Source organism: Perognathus longimembris, chromosome 13, assembly GCF_023159225.1.
Source record: "Perognathus longimembris pacificus isolate PPM17 chromosome 13, ASM2315922v1, whole genome shotgun sequence".
NCBI classification, from domain to species: Eukaryota; Metazoa; Chordata; class Mammalia; order Rodentia; family Heteromyidae; genus Perognathus; species Perognathus longimembris.
In genome coordinates this window covers 604,890-632,031 of record NC_063173.1, presented here as the reverse complement: position 1 = coordinate 632,031, position 27,142 = coordinate 604,890, and the positions used below count along the sequence as shown (strand labels likewise).

General features: G+C 56.5%; 1 protein-coding gene across 5 annotated transcripts in view; it reads left to right on the top strand.

Annotated features, from left to right (window-relative positions):
• Window positions 1–24,620, top strand: part of Arrb1 (arrestin beta 1) — a 70,221-nt gene extending 45,601 nt beyond the window's left edge. For 3 of the 5 annotated variants that reach the window (XM_048361074.1, XM_048361076.1, XM_048361072.1), the window contains exons 2-16: window positions 3,139–3,169; window positions 4,874–4,934; window positions 7,877–7,921; window positions 8,498–8,694; window positions 10,290–10,349; window positions 10,889–10,956; window positions 12,528–12,663; window positions 13,467–13,551; window positions 14,162–14,234; window positions 16,898–17,035; window positions 17,887–17,970; window positions 19,269–19,292; window positions 20,983–21,053; window positions 22,095–22,146; window positions 23,381–24,620. In XM_048361074.1, the coding sequence (XP_048217031.1) occupies window positions 3,139–3,169; window positions 4,874–4,934; window positions 7,877–7,921; window positions 8,498–8,694; window positions 10,290–10,349; window positions 10,889–10,956; window positions 12,528–12,663; window positions 13,467–13,551; window positions 14,162–14,234; window positions 16,898–17,035; window positions 17,887–17,970; window positions 19,269–19,292; window positions 20,983–21,053; window positions 22,095–22,146; window positions 23,381–23,492 (1,237 nt within the window). In that variant the 3' untranslated portion in view covers window positions 23,493–24,620. The remainder of the gene's footprint in view (window positions 1–3,138; window positions 3,170–4,873; window positions 4,935–7,876; window positions 7,922–8,497; window positions 8,695–10,289; window positions 10,350–10,888; window positions 10,957–12,527; window positions 12,664–13,466; window positions 13,552–14,161; window positions 14,235–16,897; window positions 17,036–17,886; window positions 17,971–19,268; window positions 19,293–20,982; window positions 21,054–22,094; window positions 22,147–23,380) is intronic. The other 2 variants (XM_048361075.1, XM_048361073.1) reach the window with 1 other exon arrangement.
• Window positions 24,621–27,142: the final 2,522 nt, after the last annotated feature.

Here is a 27,142-nt window from a genome sequence, read left to right as displayed (position 1 = left end):
GTTAGAAAGAAGTACCCTCCAGACCCGGCTCGGCCCGGGCCTCGTGGGGCACGTGACGCGCCCTGGCCGTCGCTGATTGGGCCCGCGGGGGGGCACGTGGCCCCGGCCGGCCAACCAGACTCCTCCCCTGGGAGTTCGGAAGTGGGCCATTCCGCGGGCTAGCGGCGGGAAGCGGCGCGAGGGGCCGGGCCGGAACGGGGCCGGGGCGCGAGCCGCGCGCCCGCCCGGGAGGGAGGGAGGCGCCGGGGCGCGAGCCGCCCGCCCGCCCGCCCGCCCGCCCGGGGGCCGAGGCGCCGCGGAGCCCGCAGCGAGCCGCGCGTGAGCCGGGAGAGCCCGTCCCCCGAGACAATGGAGCCGCCGCACAGACCGCCCCGCCGCCGGGAGCGCGCGCAGCCCCAGGAGGAGCGGCGGCCGGAGGGAGCCCCGGCCTGAGGGCCCGATGGCTGCCCGGCCCCCGCCTTCGGCCTCCGCCCGCCCGGCCGGCGCGTCCTTCCCGTGAGATTTCTGCCTTCTAGTACCCTCCCGCGGCCTTGAGCCTCCCCTCCCCGGGAAGCCTCGCTCGGGAACCGGGGTGTGGGGCGTAGGCAGGGCCCGAGGCCGAGCCGAACCGGCCCCCGCCCGGGAAGGGCGTGGGAGCCGCCAGCTTGGGCCAGGGGGCACATCTGGGCCCCCTCCACGGAGGCCTCCTGTTTTCTGATGCTACTGTTGCGAGTGGGAAGCTGGTGGAGTTTCAGGGAGGGCCTTGTGACTCGCCGTGGGCTCCGGGGACAGACCACAGGTTGCTCTCCGAGCCTCAGTGTCCACTTCTCTGCAATGGGGTTCTTGTCAAGACTACCCGTGTTCGGGGAAAGACACTTGAGAGGTGCCAGGCGAATGCAGCCGCCGCGTCCCCGCTTCCTGGAAGTGGTGGTCCCGGTGCTGATGAGGTTAAAGGCGGGACATTCCCCCACTGCCACCCCAGCTGTGTTTCCTGCCCCTCCTCACCCTCTGATGTCTTCCTCTTCCCCTCTCCTCATTTCCCCTCGTTACTGTTACATTTGATGTTGATTGAAAACACCTGCTTTAGGAAAGCAGCAGGGTTAGATAAAAAGCGCCCGCCTCTGGAGGCAGATAGATAGAACTAGGTCAGCACCCTGACCTAGCCCCTGGCAGGTTGTGCGTTCGTGGGCAAATTACTGCATCTCTCTGAGCCCCCAGTTAACTAACTATAAAAGAGTAATTATCATATCCATTCTGCAGTGCTGCTAGGAGAAACAATTTACTAAACTCAACAGATGCTCACACTCTTCTTCCTCCCCACTCCGCTCTCTGCTTCAGTATTCTTCCTAGCCTGGCACGGGTGCCCCAGGGCACCTCCTGACCCTCCTAGGAGCCACTTGAGTGGCTTTCCCCGACTCACTTCTTTGGGCTCTCAGGCACCTGGGCCTCTGTTTCCCTCATACCCTAAGCTCCAGTGGGCTGGAAGTAGACGGGAGCTTGGATGTTTCGGGGTCCCTGGTGCCCCTTCTCCCGTCTCTTCCACAGACCTGGGCCCAGCTGGAAAGGGCTGCTGGTTCAGACAGTGTGATCTGTGTTTGTTCTCACTTTAGCAATTATCACACCCCAGCTGACTGTGGCATCTTCACACTCCACACAGTGATAAATATTGATGAGAAGAACCAGGGGCCCCTAGGGAGGAGGCAAAAGGCCCTGCCAAGCTCATCTTTGCAAGCAAGGCTCAGACCCATCTGTGGTCCCCAGAAGTGGAGGTGGGGAGCAGAGCCAGGGTGGTGGAGGCATACGCAGAGCCACCACCCCACGGATGGCTCAGGATGCGGTAGTCCTACCTGGATGTGTCCACGCCTCCTGCTGCTGGAGAAGGATTTGAGGGGCACTCATTCCTTCCTGTGTTCCATCGTGCTCTGCTTGTGACTTCCTCCTCTTAATGATGCCTCTTGTTCCATCCTTTACACCTGTGCCTATTCCCTTTTCTCCTCTCTTTCCCTCCTTCCCTCTTTCAGTACCTCCCACCCCTTTTAGGTTGCTTTCACTTTTCTTCTCTTCCCTCCAACAGTTATTGTGAGAAATTCTGGGTTGGATGTTGGTGAATAGGGAACAGATGCAGCTTGGGACAGGGCGGGAGGAACAGTGGCAGGCAGGGGCTCTGCTGTGACACAGGAATGCACCCTCCCTTCTCAGTTGATTCCTTCATTCACCCATTCATTTGTTCACCTGATAATTATTGAATGCCTGCCACCTGCCATTCCTAACGTCTGTTGAACAACAGGTTTGCCATTATGAGGGTTGTGGATGAAGAGACCCCATCTCGTTCTGGAGGAGCAGGCATGCTAGAGAGAGGGGACTGGCCAGGCTTGAGATAAACAAGCAAAGCATGCTGGACGTTGGTGGCTCACACCTGGAATCCTACCTACTCAGGCGGCTGAGATAGAACGATTGTGGTTTAACGCCAGCCTGGGCAGGAAGTTTTGTGACACTCCTCTCCACTTAACCAGCAGAAACCTGAAAGTGGAGATGTGGCTCAAGTGGTAGAATGCCAGCCTTGAGTGAAAAAGCCATATCAGAGCACAAGGCCCCGAATTCAAACCCCGGTACCCAGCACAACACGCACACAAGCAAAGCCTGGGGCAGGGTAGGGCTGGGGCCGGGTGGGCGTGGCTGAAGCCTCATATAAGGCAATGGGGAAGAATTCCTGTGGGTAGTGAGGATTGGGGCTGCTGGAGAAAGGCAGAGATCAGTTACTCTGGGGGGGGGGGGGTGGGGACAAACAGCAGCAAGGCTGGAGAGAAGTGGCTGAGGGTGGCAGGGGTGGGCGAGGTGATACCAGGAGAAGGTGAGACCACATCACAGAGGCCTCAAGGGCCGTTGAGGCTGTTCCTCAAGTGAGACTTGCTGACTCCTTAGGCCTTCCACGGGCAGAGCAGGCTGCGGGGGGCTGTGTGCATCTTGGGAGGGTTAACAGCGAGGATGGCGACCCCGCGGAGGTATCTGTGGGTAAGGTAAGAGGCGGCTCTGCTGGGCCCCATTCTGCTCTGCACATCTTCCCAGGCCTGTGTCTGGGATTGGGCCTCCGGGCGGCCCGTAGCAGCCTCCCTGGGCAGAATGCGCTAACCCTGGTCTTGCCTCTTTTTGTCTCCACAGTGTGTTCAAGAAAGCAAGCCCCAATGGAAAGGTGAGTGTGGGAGGCGGCACTCAGCCCCCTTGTGGGGCAACAGAGGCAGCAGTGGGGGCATCTCGGGAGAAAGGCACAGACAGCTCTCCATGGAGGAGCAGTTGCCATTTCCTGTCGAGGGTCACACAGCTCTGTCCTCAGGAGCTTCCATCCAAACTAGGGTGTGTGTGGGTAGGGGGGGGTCCCTCTGAAAATTCTGTCCGGACGTCAGGGAGCCCCAGCTCTGGCTAGGGACTGATGGTCTGTTGTCAAGAGACTTCAGTGTGACTGTGAGAGAGTTCAGGCTGATCAGCAAAAGGCCACAGAGGAAGTAATTTTCCTGCGTGAGAGGCCCTGGCGTCGCCTCATTATCCAGAGAGGCTGCCAGAGCCCAGGCCCTTTCCTCTCACCACAGGCCTTAGGCTCCATCCTGTTTTGCTGTCAGTTCAGCAAATAGCTATTACTGACATCATTCTGTGCTGGGTCTGGGTATATTGAGATGAGTCAGGAGTCAGACTCAGTGCTCACAGCCAGATACCAGGACTGGCATAGATCAGTCCCTCCCATGTAAAGGACCAAGCGTGAGATAACAGGCAGGCTTGGGGACCTCAGAACACACGTGGGTTCAGGCATGCCTGATCAGGTAGAATCAGGCATGGCTTCTTCTAGGAGGGAGTCATTTCCAGGCAAGGGAAGGTGAAATGAGCCTTCTAGGCAGGAATGTAAAAATTGAGGGGGCTGGAGGCATTAGAGCCTGAGTGCCAAGAGGGAACAGAAGGAGGGAGTGAGGACTGGGACAGCTGCAGGGCTGGGTTACAGCACTCCTGCGCCCAGGTGTAGGAGTTCACATGGCCTGGTTATGTGATTAGAACCCACTGTGCTTCCGCAGTTCCCTTCTAGTGCTCGCAGCAGACATCACTAATCACCTCCACCCTTTCCTGCTTAGATTCCTTCTCAATCCAGGGCGTCACACAGACCTGACTAATCAATCTCACTTTCTGCTTAGAATGCAACTCACTTATCATCCTTATCCTCCAGGCACAGATGAGGAGCTGTTAAAGGGTTTTAAAACTGGAATGTGATTAGATTTGCATTTTAGGACCAGCAGTGTGACTGAGGAGGGAACAGCTCAGAAGGAGGTTTCCACTGTCACCACTGAGCATCAAGGGGCTGACATGGTCCTCCAGGCGAGGGGATGGAAAGGGAGGAGTTGGAGAAATAGGGCAGAGCTAGAATTGCCAGGATTGAGGGATTGGGGAGGAGTACTGAGCATCTAGGGTGATGCTCTGGGCGCATCATTGAGCCTCTGGAATACCTGCAGTCTCGTTCCAGAGCAGGGAAGCGGCTCTTCAGTGCTCCATAAAGCAAGTCCTCACAAGAGGCCACCTGCCACTTTTCCTGGAGGAGCTGCTGAAGAGCTCGGAGCCAGCACCTGCACCTATGTGCCAGTGCTGAGGCTGAGCCCTCCTGCTCAGGGATCTCTCTTGCCCCTTGGTGCTTGATGTAAATGCTCCCCCAGGCCCCAGAGTCCGCATCTGTAAAATGGGAACAGCAGCAACTCCTTCGTAGGGTTTTGGGTGGCTTTCCAAAGCCTTGTTATAACTGTTGGGGTTGGTATGGGTCTAGAGTTTTCAGAGGCAGCTCTGGGCAGGCTTTCCTCTCAGGCTGAGCCCCAGTGCCCTCTGGCCCATCGCTGCTAACATCCCCTGTGCCTCTCCTCCCCAGCTCACAGTGTACCTGGGAAAGCGGGACTTCGTGGACCACATCGACCTGGTGGACCCTGTGGGTGAGTGCTGGAGGGCCAGTGGGGCCCAGGGCACTGGCTCAGGCCTCCTGGAAGAGTGCTGCTCTCCAGAGGGCCTTGAGCCCAGGCCAGCGTGGCCTCCCGCCCCACGCGGAAACTGTCTTCTGGGTAGCTTCTTCCTCATCGAACCTGACCCCTCCGAAACTGCTGACATGATTGGGATGAGAGAGAGGATGTGCTAATGGTGATACAAGATATAGGCTTGCTTACTATGGTCCAGGCTTGGTAGTGCCCACCTGTAATCTCAGCTGGAAGCAGAAGGTGGAGGTAGGGTCAGCCTTATACCATGATCCTTCTATCTGTAAAACTAACTGCAAGCAAAAGTACTAGGGTGTGTGTCTGTGTGTCTCAAGTGATAGAACTAGGCCCTGAATTCAATCCCTAGTACTGCAAAATAAATAAAAAGCGGAGGCATGGCTCAAGTGGTAGAACACCTGCCTAGCAAGTGCCAAGCTCAGACCGCAGCATCAAAAGAAATTTAAAAAGGCTTACTAGTGGGTAAGACAGCCACGACGATTATCCCTGGACTTGTTTTTGGATAGGAGAGTGAGGAACAGAGAGGCTGGATCACTTACTCTAGGCAGAGGGGCTTGACTCAAGTCCTTTCCTCTGCTGCCTCCTGAGGCCCAAAGGTGGAAATGGAGGGGCTTGTGAGATGGGCCTCATCTTCGTGGGGACCCTGCCAGAGGTTGGGGTGTGGTCTTGATCCGGCTCAGGACTCCCCACTCTGTTCATTGCTGGAGTGAGTTGGGATAGTTCTCTGTTGGTGGGGTTTGTCCTCTGGTGTGGGATGTACGCAGCATCCTTAGCCTCAGCCCATCAGATGTCTGCAGTGCCTCGCCCTGTGGTAGCAGACTGCCAAATGATCTCTGGGGGAGAATCTCCCCGGCCTCAGAACCACCCTTCTTGCCAGAAGACAAGGAGCCCATTCTCTTCTCATAGCTGTTTCAGTGGAGAGGCTCCGAATGCCCCCAGTTTACAAGTGGGTGCAGTGAGGCCAAAGACATGGATAAACTAAGATAACCCTAAGGAGATGGCGGGTTGGAGGATGTCAGCTGGAAACTGCCTGCCGCCCAGTTCAGATGAAGACTCTGGAATGTGATCTTGCTTCCAGAGAAAGTGGCCCCTCCCGTCCTATCCCTGGGGGCTGCGCAAGGGTCAGCAGACAGAAGTGTCCTGTGTGGTTTCAGAGCTGAGGGGACAGCACCAGAGGTTTTACATCTGCAACACTGGGCAGAGACTTGGGGGGCCAGGAAGCTACAGGGAGGCTGGCTTCCAGCTCGGCCCCTCTCTTTGTGATCTTTTCCTCTCCAGCCCTCTGGGGGCAGTATTTGGTGACTTCAGAAGTTGAGTCCCCCTCTGCCAATTTACTTCTTTCTGAAGTGGCTTCTCAGAGGAAGTGAGCCCATATTCTGGTATTCGCCTGTGGTCAGCTTTAGGCTGAAGTTTCCAGTGGGTTCTGATGCCAGGACTGAACACATCTGTCTACTCAGAAAAGCAGCAGAGGCTGAGGCAAAGGGTGGGGGACAGAGGGGACCAGTTTCCCTTGCACACACATGGGCACCTGCTCCATGACAGGCCCCCTGCTGGGCCCGACCACCCAGAAGGCTCGGGGGCTCTGTCTAGGGTTGATCACATGACACACAGTGAGACGTACTCTGTCCACCATGACACTGCCCTCTAGCTGAGGTTCCTGTTCTTGTCCCCCCATCAGTCCTGGTCCCCTGGCCTGGCTAGTATGGACTTGTTCCATCAGACCTGGCTTTCTCCTACCGGCCTCCAGAACATGTCCATCAGATGTGTGAGCAGGCCCCAGGGAGGGGATGGGCACACCCCTGACCTGCTGTTCCTGAGTCTGTCTAGGATGGTGGGCCTGGGTCCTCCCCGCCCCCCCGGGAGGAGAGAGGGAGTATTTGGGCAGAGATGAGCTGGGGATGCCTAGGAAGAGCGTGACCTCTGAGCTGGTGGTATTCCTGGCCTCCTGGGTTATTGGGCAGAGGACATCTTTGCCCAGCTCTGAGCTCTATACCCAGAGCAGTCCTGGTGTGGGGCATCAAGGCCCCTTCTAGGCTCTCCTCTGGGCTAGCACTGCACATGTGGGATGCACTTTATGTACATGCCCACTTGTCCTCATGTAGGTCAGATTCCAGATTCAGAAGTCTCTGAAAACCTAATTCTGTTTCTAAGTTTGATGTGGAGTTTGTTTGTTGGCCCATGTGACCTAGACCCATATATGGAGCTGGGTTAGGCCTCGGCTTCTTGGCCAGAATCGTGTCACTTCACCACAGGGACCTGTTCTGAGAAATGCACCAGTGGTTTTGTGGTGTGGACCTCATGGTATGCTTGCAGCAAACTAAGAAAACTAATGATGTCATTAGGCAATATGTTTTATTGCAGCCTGTTTTGTTTTATTTTCGAAATAAGGTCTCCATATGTAATCCACACTGGCCTGAAACTCACTGTGTGTCTCAGGGTGGCCTGGAACTTGAGATCCTTCTGCCTCTGCCTCCCAGGGGCTAGGATTGCAGTTGCACATGATTGGATGTATCCCCTGCGTGGGTGTGGGCCTTTGATACATTGTTACCTGGCACATACTTGTACCTGTGCTTCCCCCCCAGAGGCACTGGCCGCCTTGATAGAGCAGCACACGCCCTGCAGAGGGCTGTGCCCAGTTTAAGGCCCTGGGGGCATATTGCCAGTTTGCCTCTCTATGATTCAAATCTTAGAGTTCCAAAGTACACCTGGTTTAGGGGACACGGGTCTCCAGTGTGGGGCTCGGGGAGGTCAGACTGGAGGCTAGGTGTCACCACCCGGGCTGCTGACCCTCCCGTTTCTTCTGTGGTGCTCTTGGCTGGGGCTGGGTGCTGGGCCTTGGGTTTGGAAGGCTAAGTTGGGGGATCCCCTCACTCTTCTGTCTCCTCCAGATGGTGTGGTCCTGGTGGATCCTGAGTACCTCAAAGAGAGGAGAGGTAGGCTGTGGTCCCCACCCTCAGCAGGCCAGGGCGTGCTCTGCCTACGGGCCTCCCCCCACCCCCCAGGCAGGACCTTGGCTTATCTTCCAGCCTTGTCTTGCCCATCCCCACTGTGAAGTCCACAGATGGAGCCAGCCCCCATCCTCCCCATCCCCACTCAGGAGAGCTGGCGGGCCCCCCCTTCACCACCCCGGCACCTTCTCAACAGTAATGCGTGCCCATCAAGGCTCGGGTGCCAGTGGGGCAGGAGTTTAGGGTCTCATGTTACAGAGGAGGGGCCTGGGCCAAGGCCCCCCGGCTTTCTGGACATAGCTTTGTACTGCGCTGCTATCTCCAGCTCTGCCAGATCGTTCCCTGGGCCCCTCCACATGCCCCTACAGGAGGACAGAACTGCTTAGCGAGTAGCCCCGACCTCCCAGGGGCTACAGCATGGCTGCCCTGCCCCGAACCATGCCTGTGCTCCTCAGGGAGAGAGCGGGCAGGACCGTGGCCTTCACAGATACTGCCAGTGCTTGGGGAGGGCGGGGGGTGCTGCCCTCCCGGGCCCCACTTCAGTGCCTGCGCTCCCCACAGTGTACGTGACGCTGACCTGTGCCTTCCGCTACGGCCGGGAGGACCTTGATGTCCTGGGCCTGACTTTTCGCAAGGACCTGTTTGTGGCCAACGTGCAGTCCTTCCCGCCGGCCCCTGAGGACAAGAAGCCCCTGACACGGCTGCAGGAGCGCCTCATCAAGAAGCTGGGTGACCATGCCTACCCCTTCACCTTTGAGGTCAGGGGCCACCGGCCGGGTCACAGTGGGCTCACGGGCAGGGGACAGCCATGACAACAGTGACACCCAGCAACTCCTGAGTGTGCACTGGGCACTGTCACACTCCTGTCTGTTCTGTGGCCACTACTGGGGGCGCCCATGAGTGGCTGTGGAGAAGGACAGAGCTCTGTCTGGTTCCCGGGTCACTACACTGTATCACAGAGGCTGCCCAGTGGGTATTCAGCACAGCTGCCCAGGAGGGACGGCAAGTGGTTTCACTGCCTTTCAGTTCCCAGATTCAAACTTTGTGGGGTTCAGGACACCTCCCCTGGCCCCTTCTGTGAGAGCAGAGGAGGGAGTGGGGGTTGGACTCCTCATTCCCATGCAGATAGGCAGAGATGTGAGCTCCTCAGGCCGTGACCCCATGTGTGGGGACAAACACACCACCAATCAAGTTTATCCAAAGTGGGCCCCCTGGGGCTAAAGCAAGGTGTTGGGAGGGCTGAGCCTTTGGAGGAAAATCCATTTCCTTGTCTTTTCTAGCTTCCCATTCCTTGGGCACTGCATGCGTTCCTTAGCTCATAGCCCCTCTTTCAGACTCAGTCAGCAGTGGTAGGTTGAGTCTTTCTCACATGTCTGCTATTGGCACAGACTCTTCCCCTCCCCTCCCTCTTTCCCTTACTGTCCTCCCTCCTTCCCTCCCTCCCCCTCCCTTTGCTCCCTTTGCTCCCTTTGCTCCCTTTCCCTCCCTTTTTCCCTCCCTCTTTCCTTCCCTTTTTCCCTCCCTTTCTCCCTCCCTTTCCCTCCCTCTTTCCCTCCCTTTTTCCCTACCTTTCCCTCCCTTTCCTCCCTTTCCTCCCTTCCCTCCCTTCTCTTTTTGTTTCTCAGGGTCTCACCATGCAGCCCAGACTGACTTATGGGCCTTTCACCTTCCCATGCCTAGTACTCTACTTCCTGCTTTAATCTATTTTTGTTCTGGTCCTGGGACTTGAACTCAGGGCCGGGATGTGCTGTCTCTGAGCTTTTATTGCCCAAGGCTAGTGCTCTACCACTTGAGCCATAGCTCCACTTCTGGCTTTTAGGTAGTTAATTGGAGTTGAGTCTCACAGACTTCCTGCCTAGGCTGGCTTTGAACTTTGGTTTTCAGATCTCAGCCTCCTGAGAGGCTAGGCTTACAGGTGTGTGCCATGGGCGCCCAGCGTGCTTTATCTTTCAGTGACCCACCAGGATAGTCCAGGCCACCCTTCCCATCTCCAGAGCCTTCACCACAAGCGCTAAGTCCCTTCATCCTGTAAGGCGTTGCAGTCACAGCTGTAGAGGACTAGGACATGAACACCATTAGGGAGTTGTGATTCCTCTGCCTCGGTAGACATCCTGAAAGATCTTTTCCACCCCTGCTGTGCAGCCAGGGCTGGGGTAAACCCTTGAGATTAACAAAAGCATTCAGACCCTTGGCCTTTTGTGGCGCATGGTAGGGCAGAGTCCTGTGGGGAAGGTGGTCTGTTGTAGGTCCCCTAGTCTGTTCCCAGGGGTGCTGGTCTGATGAGTAGCGGGGTGTCGGCACGGAGGGGTACACAGTGGTGGCATGCTGGCAGCTTGTTCTGTTTTCTGCACAGATCCCCCCGAACCTCCCATGCTCGGTGACATTGCAGCCAGGACCCGAGGACACAGGGAAGGTAGGTCACTGCAAGGGGGGCGTCTCGGGGGCTAGGAGAGGCGCTGGCTACCCAGCCCTCCATCCCTGCTCCAGCCTCCCGGGCCCAGCCGGGTTGGCCGCCCGGGGACTGGCGGTCTCTTCAGATGAGGTGCTGATCAGGCTGGGACCCACCTCGCTCCCACTGTGACACAAGCCACTCCGGCTCTTGTTGGGAGGACCTCACCTGGCCTCACACAGCTCCCAGTATGGAGGGGAAACTGAGGCTCAGAAAAGCATGACACCGCGAGAATGGCAGGTGGTGTTGCTGGGGTGGGAGGTGGTGCCCGGAGCACCCCCACAGGGTCTGCCTCCCGGGTGCCCAGCCCTGCGCCCGTGGTGATCTCTGGGGGCAGCTCGGGTGGGAGGCAGAGAGAGGCAGAGGGAGGGCTGGGCTGGGCTGGGCTCAGAGCCTGGTGTCCCAGCCAGAGCTCTTGTTCCTGAGAAGCCGAGGTGGGCTGGCTGTGTGCTGGGGGACCTGGCCGGTCCACGGCCCTGCGGTCAGCAGCGCATCCTCCACAGGCCTGCGGTGTGGACTATGAAGTAAAAGCCTTCTGTGCGGAGAACCTGGAGGAGAAGATCCACAAAAGGTGTGCAGGATGCCGGGTGTGGGGCAAGCCTGCGTGAGGTGGGAGAGGAGGAGCTGCGTGCTCTGGCCCTGGAGCTTGAGAGGGCACTCAGACGGGATGGTGGGTCCGGAAGGGCATCTGAGCGGCAGCCTCAGCCTCTGTACGGCTTCCTCCCTCACCGCCCTGCCTCTGCCCTCCTCCCCTCCAGACTGCAGGTCGCTCTACTTTAGGAAAAACTCTCCATTCAGATTGTGTTCCGTGTTTAGCAGCATGTCTCCAGGACCTCCTCGTTACCCACTTGGTCTCCTAGGAAACCACAGGCAGGACCAGTGTGTCCTCAAGGCCTCTGAGCAAGGGAGGGGGACTGGAGACCGTGAACCCACCCAGGGAAGAGCGAGACAGTCGGGCTTGTCTCCCCCAGGCTGGGCTCTCTGGGGTGCACGGTTGACAGAGCCCAGGCTGGCTGGGGGAAGCTTCCGGCCGTGTATGGCTACCCCTCCGGGGCCCAGGCCCTCCCTTGCCCCATCTTCTGGCTGCTAGGGGTGGCTCCCAACCTCAGTGTCCCTGCTTCTTACCCTAGTTCCTAGAGGAGGCCACCGAGGGCTCAACCACCAGCTCAGAGGTGTGGGCTGAGTGAGCCACCTGGTGGCTGTTGCCTGCATTGCAGGCATCTCCATCAGCCTGGACAGCTCCCGTGTGGGAGGAGTTGAGACCTTTCTCTGTCCTGCCCTTTTCTCTCTAAGACCCGAGACCAGGGAGGAAGGAAGAGATCTGTAGATGTGGGAGGGAACAAACAAGAGGAGTTAACTTTCAGAGCCACTGTCCTCAACCCACCCAAAATGGGACATCTTAAGACCATACCAAAGACTCACTGGTAATAGTGATGGTGTAGCCGTCATTTCTCCAGAGCTCAATAGGTGCCAGAATGTTGGGAAGGTGTGGACCAATTTCATCCTCACCTGAGTCCTTAGAGGCAAGTGCTGTCACCACTGTTCAGATAAGGAAACTGAGGCACAGCAAGGTTAGTATACTCAAGGTCATAGGATAGATTAGAAGAGAGGAGCTAGGAGCATGACTCTCATAAGGGAGGCCTGGGGAGTGGAAACAGCTCTCTTTTTGTTTTGGTGCTAGTCGGGGCTCAAATTCAGGGCCTGGGCTTTGTCCCTGAGGTCCTTTAGCTCAAGGCTAACACTCTACCACTTGAGCCACACCACCACTCTGGCTTTTTCTGAGTAGTTTATTGGAGATAAGAGTCTCACTAGACTTTCCTCCCCAGGCTGGCTTTGAACCATGATCCTCAGATCTTTGTCTCCGGAGTAACGGGGATTACGGTGTGAGCCTCCAGTGCTTGGCTAACAGTTCCCTTTCTTGCCATCACTGGGTGCCAAGCCACAGACTCAATGGAGTACCGGCGTGAGGTGGCCTGGATGGAACAGGAGAGAGTAGAGTTGGGCCGATGGTGACAAGGCCCGTAGGCCAGGCTCTGTAGTTGGAAGCCATGGCAGCCTCTGGAGCAGGAGAGGAATGTGGGGATCTCAGAGAAAGAGCATGGAGGCAGGTGACTGGCGTCTTTTACCCTGCCCAATCATTAGGAATTCTGTGCGTCTGGTCATCCGGAAAGTTCAGTATGCTCCAGAGAGGCCTGGCCCACAGCCTACAGCGGAGACCACCAGGCAGTTCCTCATGTCGGACAAGCCATTGCATCTGGAAGCATCCTTGGATAAGGAGGTAGGGAGAGGAGGGGCTGCCCTCTGCGCCTCAGTCACGGATGGTACTTTGTCCTAGCAGTGTTCTCAGTACAGAGCTCAGTTCCCCCGCCCTGGGACCGCAGGGCTCCTCTCGGAGGCTTAAGAAAGCCTCTCAAGGCTGGGCAGAAGCCCGAGGTGTGCAGGTGGCTTCAGACTCTCTAGAAGTACTTGGCTTTCTCCCTTGTACCAACTGCCTGCTTGGGGCCAGCTGGTAATGACCAGCCAGGGGGAGAGCAGGGCCCGGCATGCCCGGTCGTACCCTCTCTATCCCTGGGCAGTGGAGCAGCAAAGCCTGCAGAAGGCAGGGGGTGCTGATCTGGCCCACTGATGCCAGCCATGAGCTCAGGTGGCCCTGCTTGAGTGTGGACTCTATTCCTTCTTGGGGGGGGGGGCACCTGAAGACCAGCAGCTGGTGCACCATGCCGTTGAGACTCTTCAGTGAGAACTCGGGCTGGGCAGCCCATCCTCCCTGTCACCTGCTTCTTCCAGAGCTTCCTAAGCTCAGGCCATAGAGCCAGCGGGCACATAGTCCAGAGGGAGGAACTGCAGCTTAGGTAAAAAGTCAGACGCCATCGCCAGCAGCATTGCTATTGTTATTGCTGAGAACAGAGGCTAATATGCTTGATGGCTTCCAGGCCCCCTTCCAGTGCGAAGCAGAGGCAGAGCTTGTGCTGATGCTAGAATGACTGAGGTTTGGGAAACCTCCAGAGTACCTTCTTTCCTCCCACTTCCTTTGAATATGGGTGTCCTCCTGGTCCCCACTCTCTTCCTTCTGCCTTCTAGATCTATTACCACGGAGAGCCCATCAGTGTCAATGTCCATGTCACCAACAACACCAATAAGACAGTGAAGAAGGTCAAGATCTCAGGTACTGTGTGTACAGTCAACTTGGGGGCGGGGGGAATGGGCAGGAGGGAGCCCTTCCAACAATTATAATAGCCAAAGTCTTGCCTCCTTAAGGTTCTGTGGCAAATTGGGAGTAGTGGTATACACCTTTAATCCCAGTAACTCAGGAGGTGGAGATAGGAGGATGCTGTTCCTAGACCAGGCAAAAACATGAGACCTATCTAAAAACTAAAGAAAGGAGAGTTAGAGGCATGGATTAAGTCCTAATGTGCTTACCTAGCAAGCATAAGACTCTTGAGATCCATTTCCCATACTACCCATTCTACCCCCCAAGTAGAAGACCCAAAAGCATATGGCTGGTAACTGCCCTCAGTAACTCCTGAAGCCCCAGGTCTGCCCTGAGCCAATGGCCGGTGCTCCAGGCTGCTATGGCCAGGTAAGGGGTTTACTGCTCAGCCACCTCTCCTCATAGGTTTTCTGGGTGGGCAGAGTTTCCCCAGTAGACAGAACGTTTTGGTTATGGAAGGGAGCAAAGGGGCTCCCTCTTGAGTGGAGGATACGGGTGATCCTACTGAAGTGCCATTGTCTGGGGCTGCTAACGGGCCCGCTTCCCTCTCCCTCCCCGTCCCCAGTGCGCCAGTATGCGGACATCTGTCTCTTCAACACAGCGCAGTACAAGTGTCCCGTAGCCCTGGAGGAGGCTGAGTAAGTGCGTGTAAGCCGGACCCTGGGTGCGTGGGACTGGGTGGGAATGAGGAGAAGTTCTGGGATCAGACATTGGCTCAGGTGGCTCCTTCCTCACCACCCAGAGCAGGTGATTAAAGACCTAAACCCAGATCAACAGATCAACAGCGGACGAGTGGGAGGGAATCAGGGTTGTGGAGAGAGGATAATTATCCTGGGTGGGAAAGAAACACTTCCATCGAGCTTCCTGGGAGCCAGGGGGAAAAAGGGGTAAGGTCCTAGACACAAGGTTTTCTTGTCTGATCAACTGGATCAGCCAGCAAGCTGATCACATCCACAAGGTTATACATGGCAGGGTGCAGAATAATTATACAACAACCAAAAATAGTCTGAGTTTGGGGAAGTTATTGTTGTTGAACAATGAACTTAGTTCCTAGCTTGTGGGCAGCTAAGGTGTGAGATCTGAAAACAGGCGTCTTTATTTACTGAAAAGGAGTGCACACTCTCCTTAGATTAGAACACACACTCACAATTCTCTCCTGGCCCTGAAAAAAAATATATGAGATTATACTTTATGTAGTTTTTATGTATATGTATTTGCACTTAATTTCAATTTTTATTTTTTTATTTTTATTTTTGGCCAGCCCTGGGGCTTGAACTCAGGGCCAGAACACTGCCCCTGACTTCCTTTTGTTCAAGGCTAGGACTCTACCACTTGAGCCACAGCACCACTTCTGTTCTTTTCTGTTTATTTGGTGCTGTTTATTTAGTGTTTGTAATGGTACTGATGGCTTACAGCTGTAATCCTAACTATTCTCGGGAGGCTGAGTTCTGGAGGACCAAGGATGGAAGCCAGCCCAGGTGGGAAGGTTTGCAAGACCCACAGTAACAAGCAATAAAGGCAGGCTGGAGGTGTGGCTCAAGTGGTAGAGTACCAGCCAAGCAAGTACAGGACCTTGAGTTCAAGCCCCAGTACCGGCAAACAGTGACATCTATTTGTCGATTTAAAATAAGTACTAAAGCTACAAGCCATGCGCGATGTGGGCTAGGGGTGGAAGGAACAGGCCCAGAGTGAGTGGAGCTGGGGCCCTGCCCAGGTGCAGCCTGGCGGGAGGGAGAAGAGCTGCTCACACAGCCCTCAGTCTCCTCTGCACACGGAGCCCTGTAGCCCCCAGTGTGTGGAGGAGATGTGACTTGTTCAGCTCGCAGAGCGACAGGGTGGCAGCCACTCGTGCCCACTGTCTGCTTTCTGCCCCTGTCTTGTTAAAAAGGAAGAGGAGAGACAGAGCAAAATAAGTAAAAAAAAAAAAAAAAAAAAATGGAGCCATCAAAATACACCCCTCTCGGGGCTGGGGATATGGCCTAGTGGCAAGAGTGCCTGCCTCGGATACACGAGGCCCTAGGTTCGATTCCCCAGCACCACATATACAGAAAACGGCCAGAAGCGGCGCTGTGGCTCAAGTGGCAGAGTGCTAGCCTTGAGCAAAAAGAAGCCAGGGACAGTGCTCAGGCCCTGAGTTCAAGGCCCAGGACTGGCCAAAAAAAAAAAAAAAATACACCCCTGTATGTGATGAACAGATGTTCAATAAAGCAAGTCGTGGGGGAGTGGGGAGTGGGAAAGCACATGACTAGGGTTTGAACTCAAGGCCTTGGGCTTTGCTATAGGTTGGTGTTCTACCACTTTAGTCACACCTCTAGCCTGGCTTTTTGTTGGTTATTTTGGAGATGGAGTATAGCAAACTTTTCTACCTGTGTTAGTCTCAAACCATAGGTCTCAATCCTCCAGGTCTCAATCTCCCAAGACAGCCAAGATCACAGGCATGAGCCACCAGCACCTGGCTATAATACAGGTGGCTAGGTTGTTTGTTTTGTTTTTGGTACTAGTCCTAGGGCTTGAACTCAGGGCCTGGGCAATGTCCCTGAACATTTTTGATCAAGGCGAGCAGTCTACCACTTGAGCCACCATTCTACCTTTTGGCATCTTAATTAGAGATAAGGGTCTCAGCCTTTCCTGCCTAGGCTTGGTTTGAACGGAGGTCCTCAGATTTCAGCTTCTTGAGGAGTTAGGATTACAAGTGTGAACCCCTGGCCCATGGCTTGCAAGTAAAGTTTTAATTGTAGAACCTAGATGGGCTTGTAGCTGACCAACAGCTACTAGTGGTTTGCGTGTAGCTGTACTTAGAAATATAAACATAGTTGGGTGCCATTGGCTCACCTCTGTAATCCTAGAAACTCAGGAGTCTGAGATCTGAGGATGGTGGTTCAAAGCCAGCCCAGGCAGGAAAATCCACGAGACTCTTACCTCTGATAATCTACTCAGTAGAAGCCAGAAGTGTGCTGAGGCTCAAGTGGTAGAGCACCAGCCTTGAACAGAGGCTCAGGGACAGAGTTCAGGTCCTGAGTCAATCCCCAGGACTGGCAAAACCAAAACCAAAAACCACCACCCACACAACAAAAAACCAGCCGTGCAGTGTGTTAACCCAGTTCCCGTTTGTGTGGGATGTGCTTGCCCTGTTATGGGTGGCAGTGGGCTCCCTGCCTCTGGGGGACCGAGGTTAGCACCCGCTGGCTTGTTTAGCACCCGCTGGCTTGTTTAGCAGGGCCCGTCGGCGTCCCGGCTGTGTTGGGGCTGAGGGCAGGGCGGGCGGTGGGGAGGACTGTCTTCACACTTGTCTTTTTCCCAGTGACACGGTGGCGCCCAGCTCAACATTCTGCAAGGTCTACACGCTGACACCTTTCCTGGCCAACAACCGGGAGAAGCGAGGCCTTGCCTTGGATGGCAAGCTGAAGCACGAGGACACGAACCTGGCCTCCAGCACCCTGTGAGGACCCCCTCGCTGGCCTGAGCTCTAGGTGCCCCCCATGCCACGCCTTCCCGAGACACGAGGGGCTCAGGCTGTCCTCATCCCCCCACCTTGTACCAGTCCCCCCCTCCCCAACAGGGACCACCAGACTCAGCCCACTTAGGCAGTACTGGCCCTGGTCTGCCGTTCCAGGGAGGGGCAGCTGAAAGGCTTCCTGCAAGCGGGGGTGCTCCTGACATGCCCTAAGCCAGTGGGGGTGGGTCCCTGCATCTGAGTAAGATGGAGGACGTGGCTCCGGGATGGGGCCTCGCGTGAGGAGGACGTGGAGCCTGGAGAGACGGGGGTGGTGAGCCTGGATGTGACTATCCCTCCAAGTCTGGGACCCTGTGGCCTCAGTGTGCCCTCAGGGGCACCCCACTCACGCCGGCGAAGGCTCTGGGCCTTAGGCCCCGCTCTGTGGGACTCCCGCCACGCTCTCAGCCACACCATTGTCGTCATCACCGGCACGGGGCGCCCACCTGCCTGTGTGGGTTCAAATCCTGCTGTGCTCCAGATCCAGTGGAGCCCTCCCTCAGAAATGCCCTCCCCTGGCCAGCTGACCTCGCCCCCACCCCAGCTCCCAACCTGGCCCTGTCTGCCCTGGGTGTGTGGCGTGACTCTACGGCGGCTGGGAGGGGAGGGGTGTGGCCGGGGCCACGCCAGGACACCTCTGAGCAGCTGTGGAGTTCGGGTCCTGAGTCCCAGCTCCCCCGGGTGCAGCTCACCTTTCTCCCCCTCTCCCCCCCGGCCATTCCCTCTCCCCCCCCCCCCCCCCCCCGGTGCCCACCCGTGAGCCTGGAGGACAGCTTCTTCTCCCTGTCACCCTGCAGGCTGAGGGAAGGCGCCAACCGCGAGATCCTGGGCATCATCGTTTCCTACAAAGTGAAAGTGAAGCTGGTGGTGTCTCGAGGCGGGTGAGTGCCCCGTCCAGCCCCAGAGTGGAACCCAATCGGAGAGGCCCCTGTAGGCCCTGCCCCATCCTGCCTACTTGCCCGACCCTCAACAATTCTTTTTGTGGTGGTATTGAGAGGTTGAACGCAGGGCCCCATGCTCGTGAGGCTGGTGCGTTGCTGCTGCCCCAGGCCTCCAGCCCCCGCCCCCCATTGCTTTTAGGAGACGATCTCCACTCTTTGCCTTGGTCCTCACCTGAGTGGCAGTCCACCTCCCTTTGGGCTTCTTGTCCAGTGTGGACTATTCTGTCCAGGTAAAGATGAAATGGCCCAGCTCCCCTCGTGGAGGTAGAATCTTGCAGACTTTTCTGAACCAGGCTCTCCTCCCAATCTTGGCTTAGGATGCAGGCACGCCATTGTGCCCAGAAATGGGTTCAGATGCGAGTTTCGAACTTTCCTGTGAGGAGTTGGCCTCAAAACACAGTCCTCCTATTCTCAGCCTCCCAAATACCGAGGATGATAGGTGTGGCCATTTGGCACCCGGCTTGTTTGCGTGACCTTTTCGCTGATGGGACCTGAGGACTTCCTGTCTCCAGTTCCTCCTCCCTTCCTCTTCCTCTCCCCTTCCCTTCTTCTCGCTCCTGGTGGTCCTCGGCCTCCCCGCTCGCCCTCTTTCTTTCCTCCACTAGGCCTGTGCCTGGAGCAGAGGATGGGAATTTTTAGTCTCTGCTGTGGGCCCGGGGCCACCTCGCTCCTCGGCACACCCGGGCGTGGCACCCACCCCCACCCAGAGCTGGATCGGGGTCTTTAGATGGGCAGACATTTTTATGTTATAGATGGAGAATCAGAGGCCCAAACAGCTCCCCAGTTACTTCCTGAATTCTCCCTCCTCGCCCTGTGCTGTCGGGCAGTGCCGGGGCACAGTGAGCCCCCGGTGTGGGCCACGCTGCGGCGCGCAGCCCAGTGGAGGCTCAGGAAGTCCCTCGTTTCCCCATCGGCAGGCCCACGTGTTGTGCAATGACACTTCAGCGTTTTATTCTCTCATTTAGTTGACGCGTGTCTGGAAAGCTTGAGCTACAGAACGTTAGACCGGGAGCCCCTTCATCCTGAGAACGGCATCCGGGGGTCCGGGGTTTGCTACGCTGAGCCCACACCTCGGCCCCTGCAGGCTGATGCCAAGTCGGTGCCCTGGGTGGGTGGTCAGAGCCACGCAGGCGTGGGGAGTGTGTTCTGAGCAGCGCCGGTGGTGAATGAACGTGCTTTCTCTTTTCTTTCACTCTGCACTCCTTCCTGGCCACTTCTGCCTCCTCTGACCTACCTAGCCTGCTGGGAGATCTTGCATCCAGGTAAAGCCCCTCCTTCGCCCTGCTTGACTCACTTTCCTGGAGGGCCCAGAGACCATTAGCCTGGCTGGCCAGAACCCCAGGGCAGTGGCTTGGGAGGAACCCAGTGGTCATTTGGATTGCAGGCCTAGCTGTGGGCTCAGAGCCCACGGTTTCCCCGTAGACTACGGACCCGGCTCCGACGTCGCATACCTCCTCCTCCTCCTCTATCCCCCTGAGGTGACAGGGACCTTTATGTGTAGTGGTGATCTGGGAATGGCCTGCAGGAGGGCCCTGTGATTGACTGATGGTGTGAATTGTAAGAGGTTCGGGGGAAACGCAGGCTTTGTGGTGGTGTCAAACTTCTACACTGATCAGAAATCCCTGCGGGCTGAGTGTTGCTAAGGATGGCGCCTTTGGAAGTCTTGCTTTTGTTGACAAGATTTCCCAGTAACCAGCCCCATAGACTTAGGTTTCAAAAATGCAGGTGTCTTGGGCTGGGGATATAGCCTAGTGGCAAGAGTGCCTGCCTCGGATACACGAGGCCCTAGGTTCGATTCCCCAGCACCACATATACAGAAAATAAAAACGGCCAGAAGCGGCGCTGTGGCTCACGTGGCAGAGTGCTAGCCTTGAGCGGGAAGAAGCCAGGGACAGTGCTCAGGCCCTGAGTCCAAGCCCAGGACTGGCCAAAAAAAAAAAAAAAAAAAATGCAGGTGTCTCACAGATGTCTGCTTTTTGTCACAATACAGCAATATTACATCTCCTAAGCAATCAGGGTCCAATTGGAAATCAATTCAGTATAGCTCAGCGAAGACCAAGTCTAAACTTGTACACAGGCTTGTGGAGGGTGCTAGAGTCCCGGAAGGAATTAGAAGCACATCTGCTCTGGATTCCTCCCAGCCTGATTAAGATTTGGGTCTAGAATCTTCCGGCCACATCCTGTACAGCCATAGGGAAGCTTATAGCCAGCTTGGTCTGCCACCAGCATTCATCGATGGACACTCTTCCAGGCAAAACTAGAGATGCTAGCAGCTCCTTGTGGAATAATCTTTTTAAAAAGCCAAGTAGCTTTGACAGTTTTTTTTAACATGTCTTCCTTACCGTGCCCCCATTGAGGGGACATAATTATTTTTCACAGATGGAAGCTTGTGTATGATTTTATCTACATCTCCTAGAAGTCCTAATGGTTCTAGAAGGAAAGTGTTAGCCCCAGTGTTCAAGGCGAAGTCAGTGAGTCTTGGAGATGTACCATGCTCTCTCCATGAGTGGCAAGAGCTGGCGTGTCCCTGGCTACTCCATTGTGCTACTTGCCTCTTTCCAGCCATGGACCACAAGATCACTAAGATATGGCACTCACAGTGAGACTGTTGTGAGGATTAGAGTTACTAGAAGGGTTTGGAGCAGTCCTTGGCTCACAGTCAGCATCCTGCAGCTCTGTTAATCTTATTACCCGTCCGTCCGTCCGTCCGTCTGGGGCAAGGACAGAAAAGGCCTGGTTAGCAGCACCAGGCCAGTGGCTAGATCTTTCCCTCAGTCCCTCCCTCCCCTCCCCAAGGTGTCAGCCGGTGCACATGGCATCCCAGCACTGGGCCCTGGGCTCCCGTCCGAGCACTTCGGCAGGAGCCCCCTCGGGTGCTGCAGAGCGGGGGTGGAGGGTCTCATCCTGAAGTTCAGCTCCAGGCTCACCACCAGGTTTGGGTCTGTGTTTCAGTGATGTGGCTGTGGAACTGCCTTTCACCTTGATGCACCCCAAGCCTAAGGAGGAGCCCCCACATCGGGAAGGTGAGCAGGATCCGTGGGTCATTGAGGTGGGGGTTCCTAAAATGAACTCTGTCTCCACCAGCTCCCACAATACTCTTGTCACCCCACCTCCTTCTGGGTTAGGCTTCAGTCCCAGTCCCACCCTTTCTCCAGCTCCTGGGGGCTTTGGGAGGAGCTCACAACTCCTTTTTGCTTCTAGCCCCACTAGGAGGCAGCGGGGGGGGGGGGGCTCCCTTTCTCCCTGGGAAAGAGCAGGGGGTGGAGCACTGTGGCCCAGCACCCAGCATGCGCTGGGCTCTATTTGGATGTAGGGGGAGGGGCTGCATGGATACGATGCCCTCTGCTCACCCCACAAGTTTTATAAGGGGTAACAGATTGCTGTATTCAGTTGAACCTAAGACTGTTTCAATGAAAGGGACAGTGTACTGTGATCCCTAATAGTGCTCCCGCAATTAGACTGTGAAATACCACCAGTTGCAAAATACATTCCGAATTCGGAGAGGTTAAAATGTAAACACAAAACAACCCTCAAAGTCTCAAATTCCAAAAACCAAAAATGTGGTCTTTTAGATTCCACCCCTCCCCCCAACTCCGAGCTTGGGCATTGCTTCTTAGATTGATTTTTTTCTTTTGTTGTTCAAGGCTAGTGCTCTTCCTCGTAAGCTACAGCTCCAATTCTGACTTTTTGACTAATTGTAGATAAGAGTCTCATAGACTTTCCTGCCTGGGCTGGTTTCAAACTGGGATCCTCAGATCTCAGTCTCCTGAGTAGCTAGGATTTCAGAAGCACACCAAGCAAGAAACATGGATGTTAGAGTGCTTTCCATGGAGCAGGAAGTCAGAAGCTCTGGCCCTCAGGCACGTGTGCTCTGGGCATCCTGGGCCTGCCCTTCCCTGCACCCTCTACCTTGAGGACGATTCGGGGGTGTTCTGAGGTTCTTCTTGCGCCTTTCCCATCTTAGCCTGTTCATGCCAGGATGAGGACATGTCCCACTTGTACCCACCCCTGCCCCCACCCTACATCCCCCACTAACCTTGCAAACCCCGTTGCCCTGTGTTCAGTTCCAGAGAACGAGGCACCTGTAGACACCAATCTCATAGAACTTGACACCAAGTAAGCGGATACCTGGGGGCGGGCCTGAGGGTGGGGCTTGTGGCTCATTTGCATATGTGCTTATGAACCCCCGAGGGGCAGCGGTCTCCCCTGTCTGCTGAGAGCCACCTCTGCTCCCCTCTTCAGCAGCCCGCTTGTCTGCATGTGACTTGAAGGACCCTTGGTGGTGCCTGTTCCTCTCCTCCTGCCTTGGTGGGGTCTGTCTGCCCTCGTCCTTGCACGTCCAGCAGTCCATCCCAGCACCTGCTCGACTGGCACAGGGCTGGTTGGGGTCCTGGGCTCTGCTCTCCCACCTCACCCATGCCCACCTGGCTGTGGGGGGGAGAGGGTCTGGGTCTTGCTTGACTCCTGCGGTCCAGCGGATGTGGATTCCCCCGTGAGGGCGGGCCCAGGGCACCCGACAGCGGCCAGGCGGGGAGGGCCTGAGCTAACAGCAGGAGTCACCTCCAGGGCCCAGTGGCTTTTGGAGCTGGAGGGAGAAATACCCTTCTCCTGTTTCTTGGGAATCTGCCACGAGGGGCCTCACGTCACCCAGGAGGCTGCCCGTGTAGTTGGCTGAGCTCCGTTGGGGCTTTGGGGGTTTCAGTCTGCTCTGCTGGGTCCTAAATGTAAATGTTTTGTGGGAGAAGGGAAGCAGTTCTTCCTCCACATCCTGCCCCACCCCCATCCCCCTTTTTTGCTACCTACCTATGTTTGTCAGTATCCTGTCCCAGCCCCTGTCCTATTCAGAGTCACCGGGGGTAGCAAATGAGCCAGAGCAGAAAAGCTTCATAATGGCAGTTGTTGTGCGGGGTAGGGTTTGTTTCTTGGGTCTGTTCTTGGGGGATTCAAAGCATGCCGTGAGATCCCAGCAGCCTGGCCTCTTACCGTGGGAATGGAATAATTCCTTCCTTGGGCCCCAGAGCCCCACTCTCTTCCCTCCCCCGGGAGTTGACATGCCCCCACCTCCTCCAGAACAGGCTTACTTTCCAACCCTTACGCCTGGGAATCCAGCTCGTGACCCACTCTGGCCTCTCACAAGCCCCATACGTCCATATGTGACTCCCCCCAGACATTGGTAGGCATCTATGTCTAGGCTGCTAGGCCTTCCTGACCATGGTCACCGTGAAAGGCCGGAGACCTCAGAAAGAGGACTTCTGTCCTGGGTCCCTCTGCCTCTCATCTGGCTAGGCCTCTCTCTAGATCTATCACTGCCCCTGGAAACATGCCCCACTTTCCTTGTCTCTCCCACTAGTGATGACGACATTGTATTTGAGGACTTTGCCCGCCAGAGACTGAAAGGCATGAAGGATGACAAGGAGGAAGAGGAGGATGGGACCGGCTCTCCACACCTCAACGCCAGATAGACTGGAGCTGGCCCTTCCTTCGGGCAGCTCCAGGTCACTCTTGCACTCGGATGCTTATTCGTCGTCTTCTTCCCCCTCCCCTTTGTTCTTCCAGTTCCTTCCAGGGGCCCCATACCCACCATCACGGGGGGGGGGGGGTCCTTCCCCAGAAGGTGGTCTTCTAGGTCCCAGGGATGAACCTCTGGCCTCAGGACTGGCTCCGCGTCACCAAGCCACCAGGACCACAGCATACCACCTTCGCCCCTCTCCAGTCACCGGTCCACCTCACTTTTCATGCTCACCCCCACATAGGTCGCCGCGGCCCTGGCCTGGGAGGTGGGCGGGAAATGGAGCCGAAAGTAGAGGGTGGAGCACAAGGGGCACAGTGATGGTGGGCGGGCGGGGGGCATGGAGGACGGACCTGGGGACTCACTTGGCAATGTCTGCGGTCCCAGCGGGTGACAGTCTGGCAGTGAGAAGATGACAGTGTAGAACACCACCCTCTTCTGGCTGGAGGGGCCCTGCTGTGGTTAGATTCTCCATGCCTTCACTGTCCTTGTCCCTGTGTCTTGGTAGTGACATTGGTGAAGGTGCACAGAGACCGGGAGTGGAGAGGAAGCAACGGACTTATCAGCAGACACACCTAGATGAAGATGAGCGGGATGAATGATAAACACCTAGATTTCGGTTCTGGTCAGGCTATGGCATTTTAGCTCCCTTGTGTTTGGGAGGTGGACTCATCTGTGTGCGTACACAGAGAGGGCAGGAAGGTCTCCTGCAAACACCAGCCCCAGCGCAGGAAGCTCAAGCTCCTAGGAGGTTTCCTGAGGGGGCCGGGGTGGGAGGAGAGCCCACCCTACTTCCCCTCCTCGGTGAACTTAATTAAGGTGACCATTCGGGAAGCAAGACTGGAGGGCCAGAGGCAGCTCGAGTCCCCACGCTCCCCGTGTAGTTCTCTAGGGGTGGGCTGGCCCTGCAGGCTGGGTGACCATCAAAGGGGATCCTTCCCCACAGGAGGCCCTGGAGGGAAAGCTGCTACTCTTCTCCTCTTGGGGGGTCGAGGACCCCTGTAGCTCTCATTGATGGGTGCTGGGCATTTCCCAGGGCAACAGAACAGACAAGTGATAAAAGTGGAAAGTGCTCAAGGTACTCATTTTTGTCTGGTCTTTGATGCTAGCTCGTGTGGACGAGGGCATGTTCCTTCCCTTTGTTGGGCCTCAGTTTCCCATCAGAAAACCAAGGAGCTTGACGGGATGATTCTCAAAGGGCTGTCAACTCTGACTCCTGAGAGTCCATGAGCATTTCAGCATCTGGTTTTCCTAGTAGAATTAAGAGCTGCGGACTGGCCCCCGCCCCTCCAGAGAGGATGCAGCAGGTGGTGTCAGAGGTAGCAGGGCTTGCCTGCACCCAGTAGCCCATCCCCCAGGCCCAGGAGGGTGGCCTGAGCCAGGGCCACGAGGAGAGCTTGTACCTGCAGGGGCTTTGGTGGAGGGGGTGGGGGGAGGTTCTCTTAAGACCTCATAGTCCCTTAAAACTAAGGCTCACTCAGGCAAATGTCCCCCAATACTTCCCAGCTTAGCACCCCCAGGGATGGGGCATGTAACCCTCTCCTTTGGTGGAGTGACCCAGTCACCAGCCTGGCCCTGCTCCTTTGAAATCCATCAGCAGCCAACCCAAGGGACCCCTTCCCAGCTAGGGGCAGTCACACTCTGGCTAGTTCTGGGGTCTTTGCTGCAGGTGCCCCACTCCCGGCCAGGGCTTGCTGTGCTGTTTACACCTCACCCGGGCAGCTGCAGAATAGATAGTCTCCAACGGCACATGGCAAGCATGTGCTATTCAGTGTCTTCCTCTGAAACCTTTGGGGCTGATGGTAGCTCTTCAGCATCTGGGGCTACCTCTCCCTTGCAGAGCCCTTCTCCAGTGTATACCTGGTTTCCTAGGCTGGTTTCTCGAGCTTTCTCCACCACAGCATCCCACTCATCTTGTGGATGTATCCTAGCGTTAACAGACATTTCCCCAGCTGCAGGGAAGTACCCAGCTGTGTGAGCCAGGAGTGTACAGGCCCGTGGTCAAATGTATTCGAATCTAGCCCAGCCATCCATGGCTGACGATTTCTCCGCTCCATGCCCAGCACCACAGAGACAGATGGGTCCGTATCACCCCCAGTCCTTAGAAACAGGAAGCGATTGCATTTAGAGCTCCGTGGCTGCTGCTGGTCCCCACCGTGCCCTTTCCAGGTGGGTTCAGATCCACACTAGAATGCCCAGCCCTGCAAGTGGGCCATGGTGGGCTTGGGTGCCGCCTGGCTCCTGGCAGGTGTCCGGCACCGCTGCGTGCCCCAGCACGGGGCACCCACAGTACAAAGCCGTGTGGGCTTCCTGAAGCAGCAGGCTCAGCGTCCTTCCAGACACCACCCAGCTATGACGTGGGGCTTCTTTGCAGGGCCCCTCTTTATTCTGGAGGCAACCCGGAGAGGGGATGCTTGGCAGTGAAGTGTGGGGCTGGGCCCCCAGCGCCGGCCCGTGACCTGGGCATTTTCTGCACTGAGCCTTTGGGGGCCTGGGACTTTCCAGCGAGTCATGAGGGTGGCACGTTGGTGCCAGTCTGGTCAGAGAGGAAGAGCAAGCCCTGGGTGAAATGCCACCGAGCAGAAGGCCAGCTAACAAGAGAGGTCAGTTCCCTAGAAAGACGAGGATCAGATTACTTAAGCTGGAACCCACGGTCATCTCCCCCCAAGGCCCAAAACAGCATGCAGGGGATTCCAGTGAGTTCCCAAACAAGTGGCGCGGATTGCGCAGCCCAGCCCGGAGAAGCCAGATGCCAGCGGTCCAAGTTGTAAACCACTGCCCAAGCATGGTCCTGCCTTGTAGGGCGTGGACCAAGGTCACGCAGGACGCCCAATGGCCACTGAGCCTTCTGCCCACCAGTCTTCATTTAAGTCTGTCAGGGCCACCGGCCCTGGGGCCCAGCTGGAAGGAAAGTCCCCAGCTATTCAGCCATGCCATGCCAAGGACAGGAATCCCAGCAACCAGGACAGATCACGGATAACATGCGGGAGGGAGACCTCTTGGACCCTCCCAGGCCTGTAGCCACCTCTATTTCCCAACTTGGGTTCAGAAACCTTGGCTTGGACCCCAAGTCAGGAAGCTGAGCCTGCATACTGAAGTTCTGTCAGATCCCAAGCAAGAAGGCCCACTTATTCCCTCCAAAGTGGAAGGCCTCGTACAGAGTTAACCAGAGCTACCACAGCTCCCCAGTGACCCCTGGGAAGATCTTTGGCCGGGGAAAGCCCAGGCCTCGTGCCCTGAGAACCAAGCCTGGCTGATGCTCTTCTGTGGTTCCTGTGGCCCAGAGAGGCAGCTTCTCTTCCGCCGGTGACTAGAGGCTGGGGTTCCCACCCATCCAGGAGGAAGGGGCCGGGCCTGGTCTTGAATTCATGGGGTCTCGTGGGTGCAGGCCTGGGTCAGGTCTGATCATTTCTTTTTAAGCTCAAGGACCAAATGGCTCTCCCCTGATCCTCATGCATCGTCTGCTTTGGGCGTGGTGTTTTATTCTCCTGGCTGGGGGCAGCTCCACCTGCCCCCCACCTGGGGGGGTGGATTCCCCACCTCTACCACTCCTCTCCACGGGGGCACTGCCAGCTACCTTCATAGGCCTGGTGGAAGGGGAGC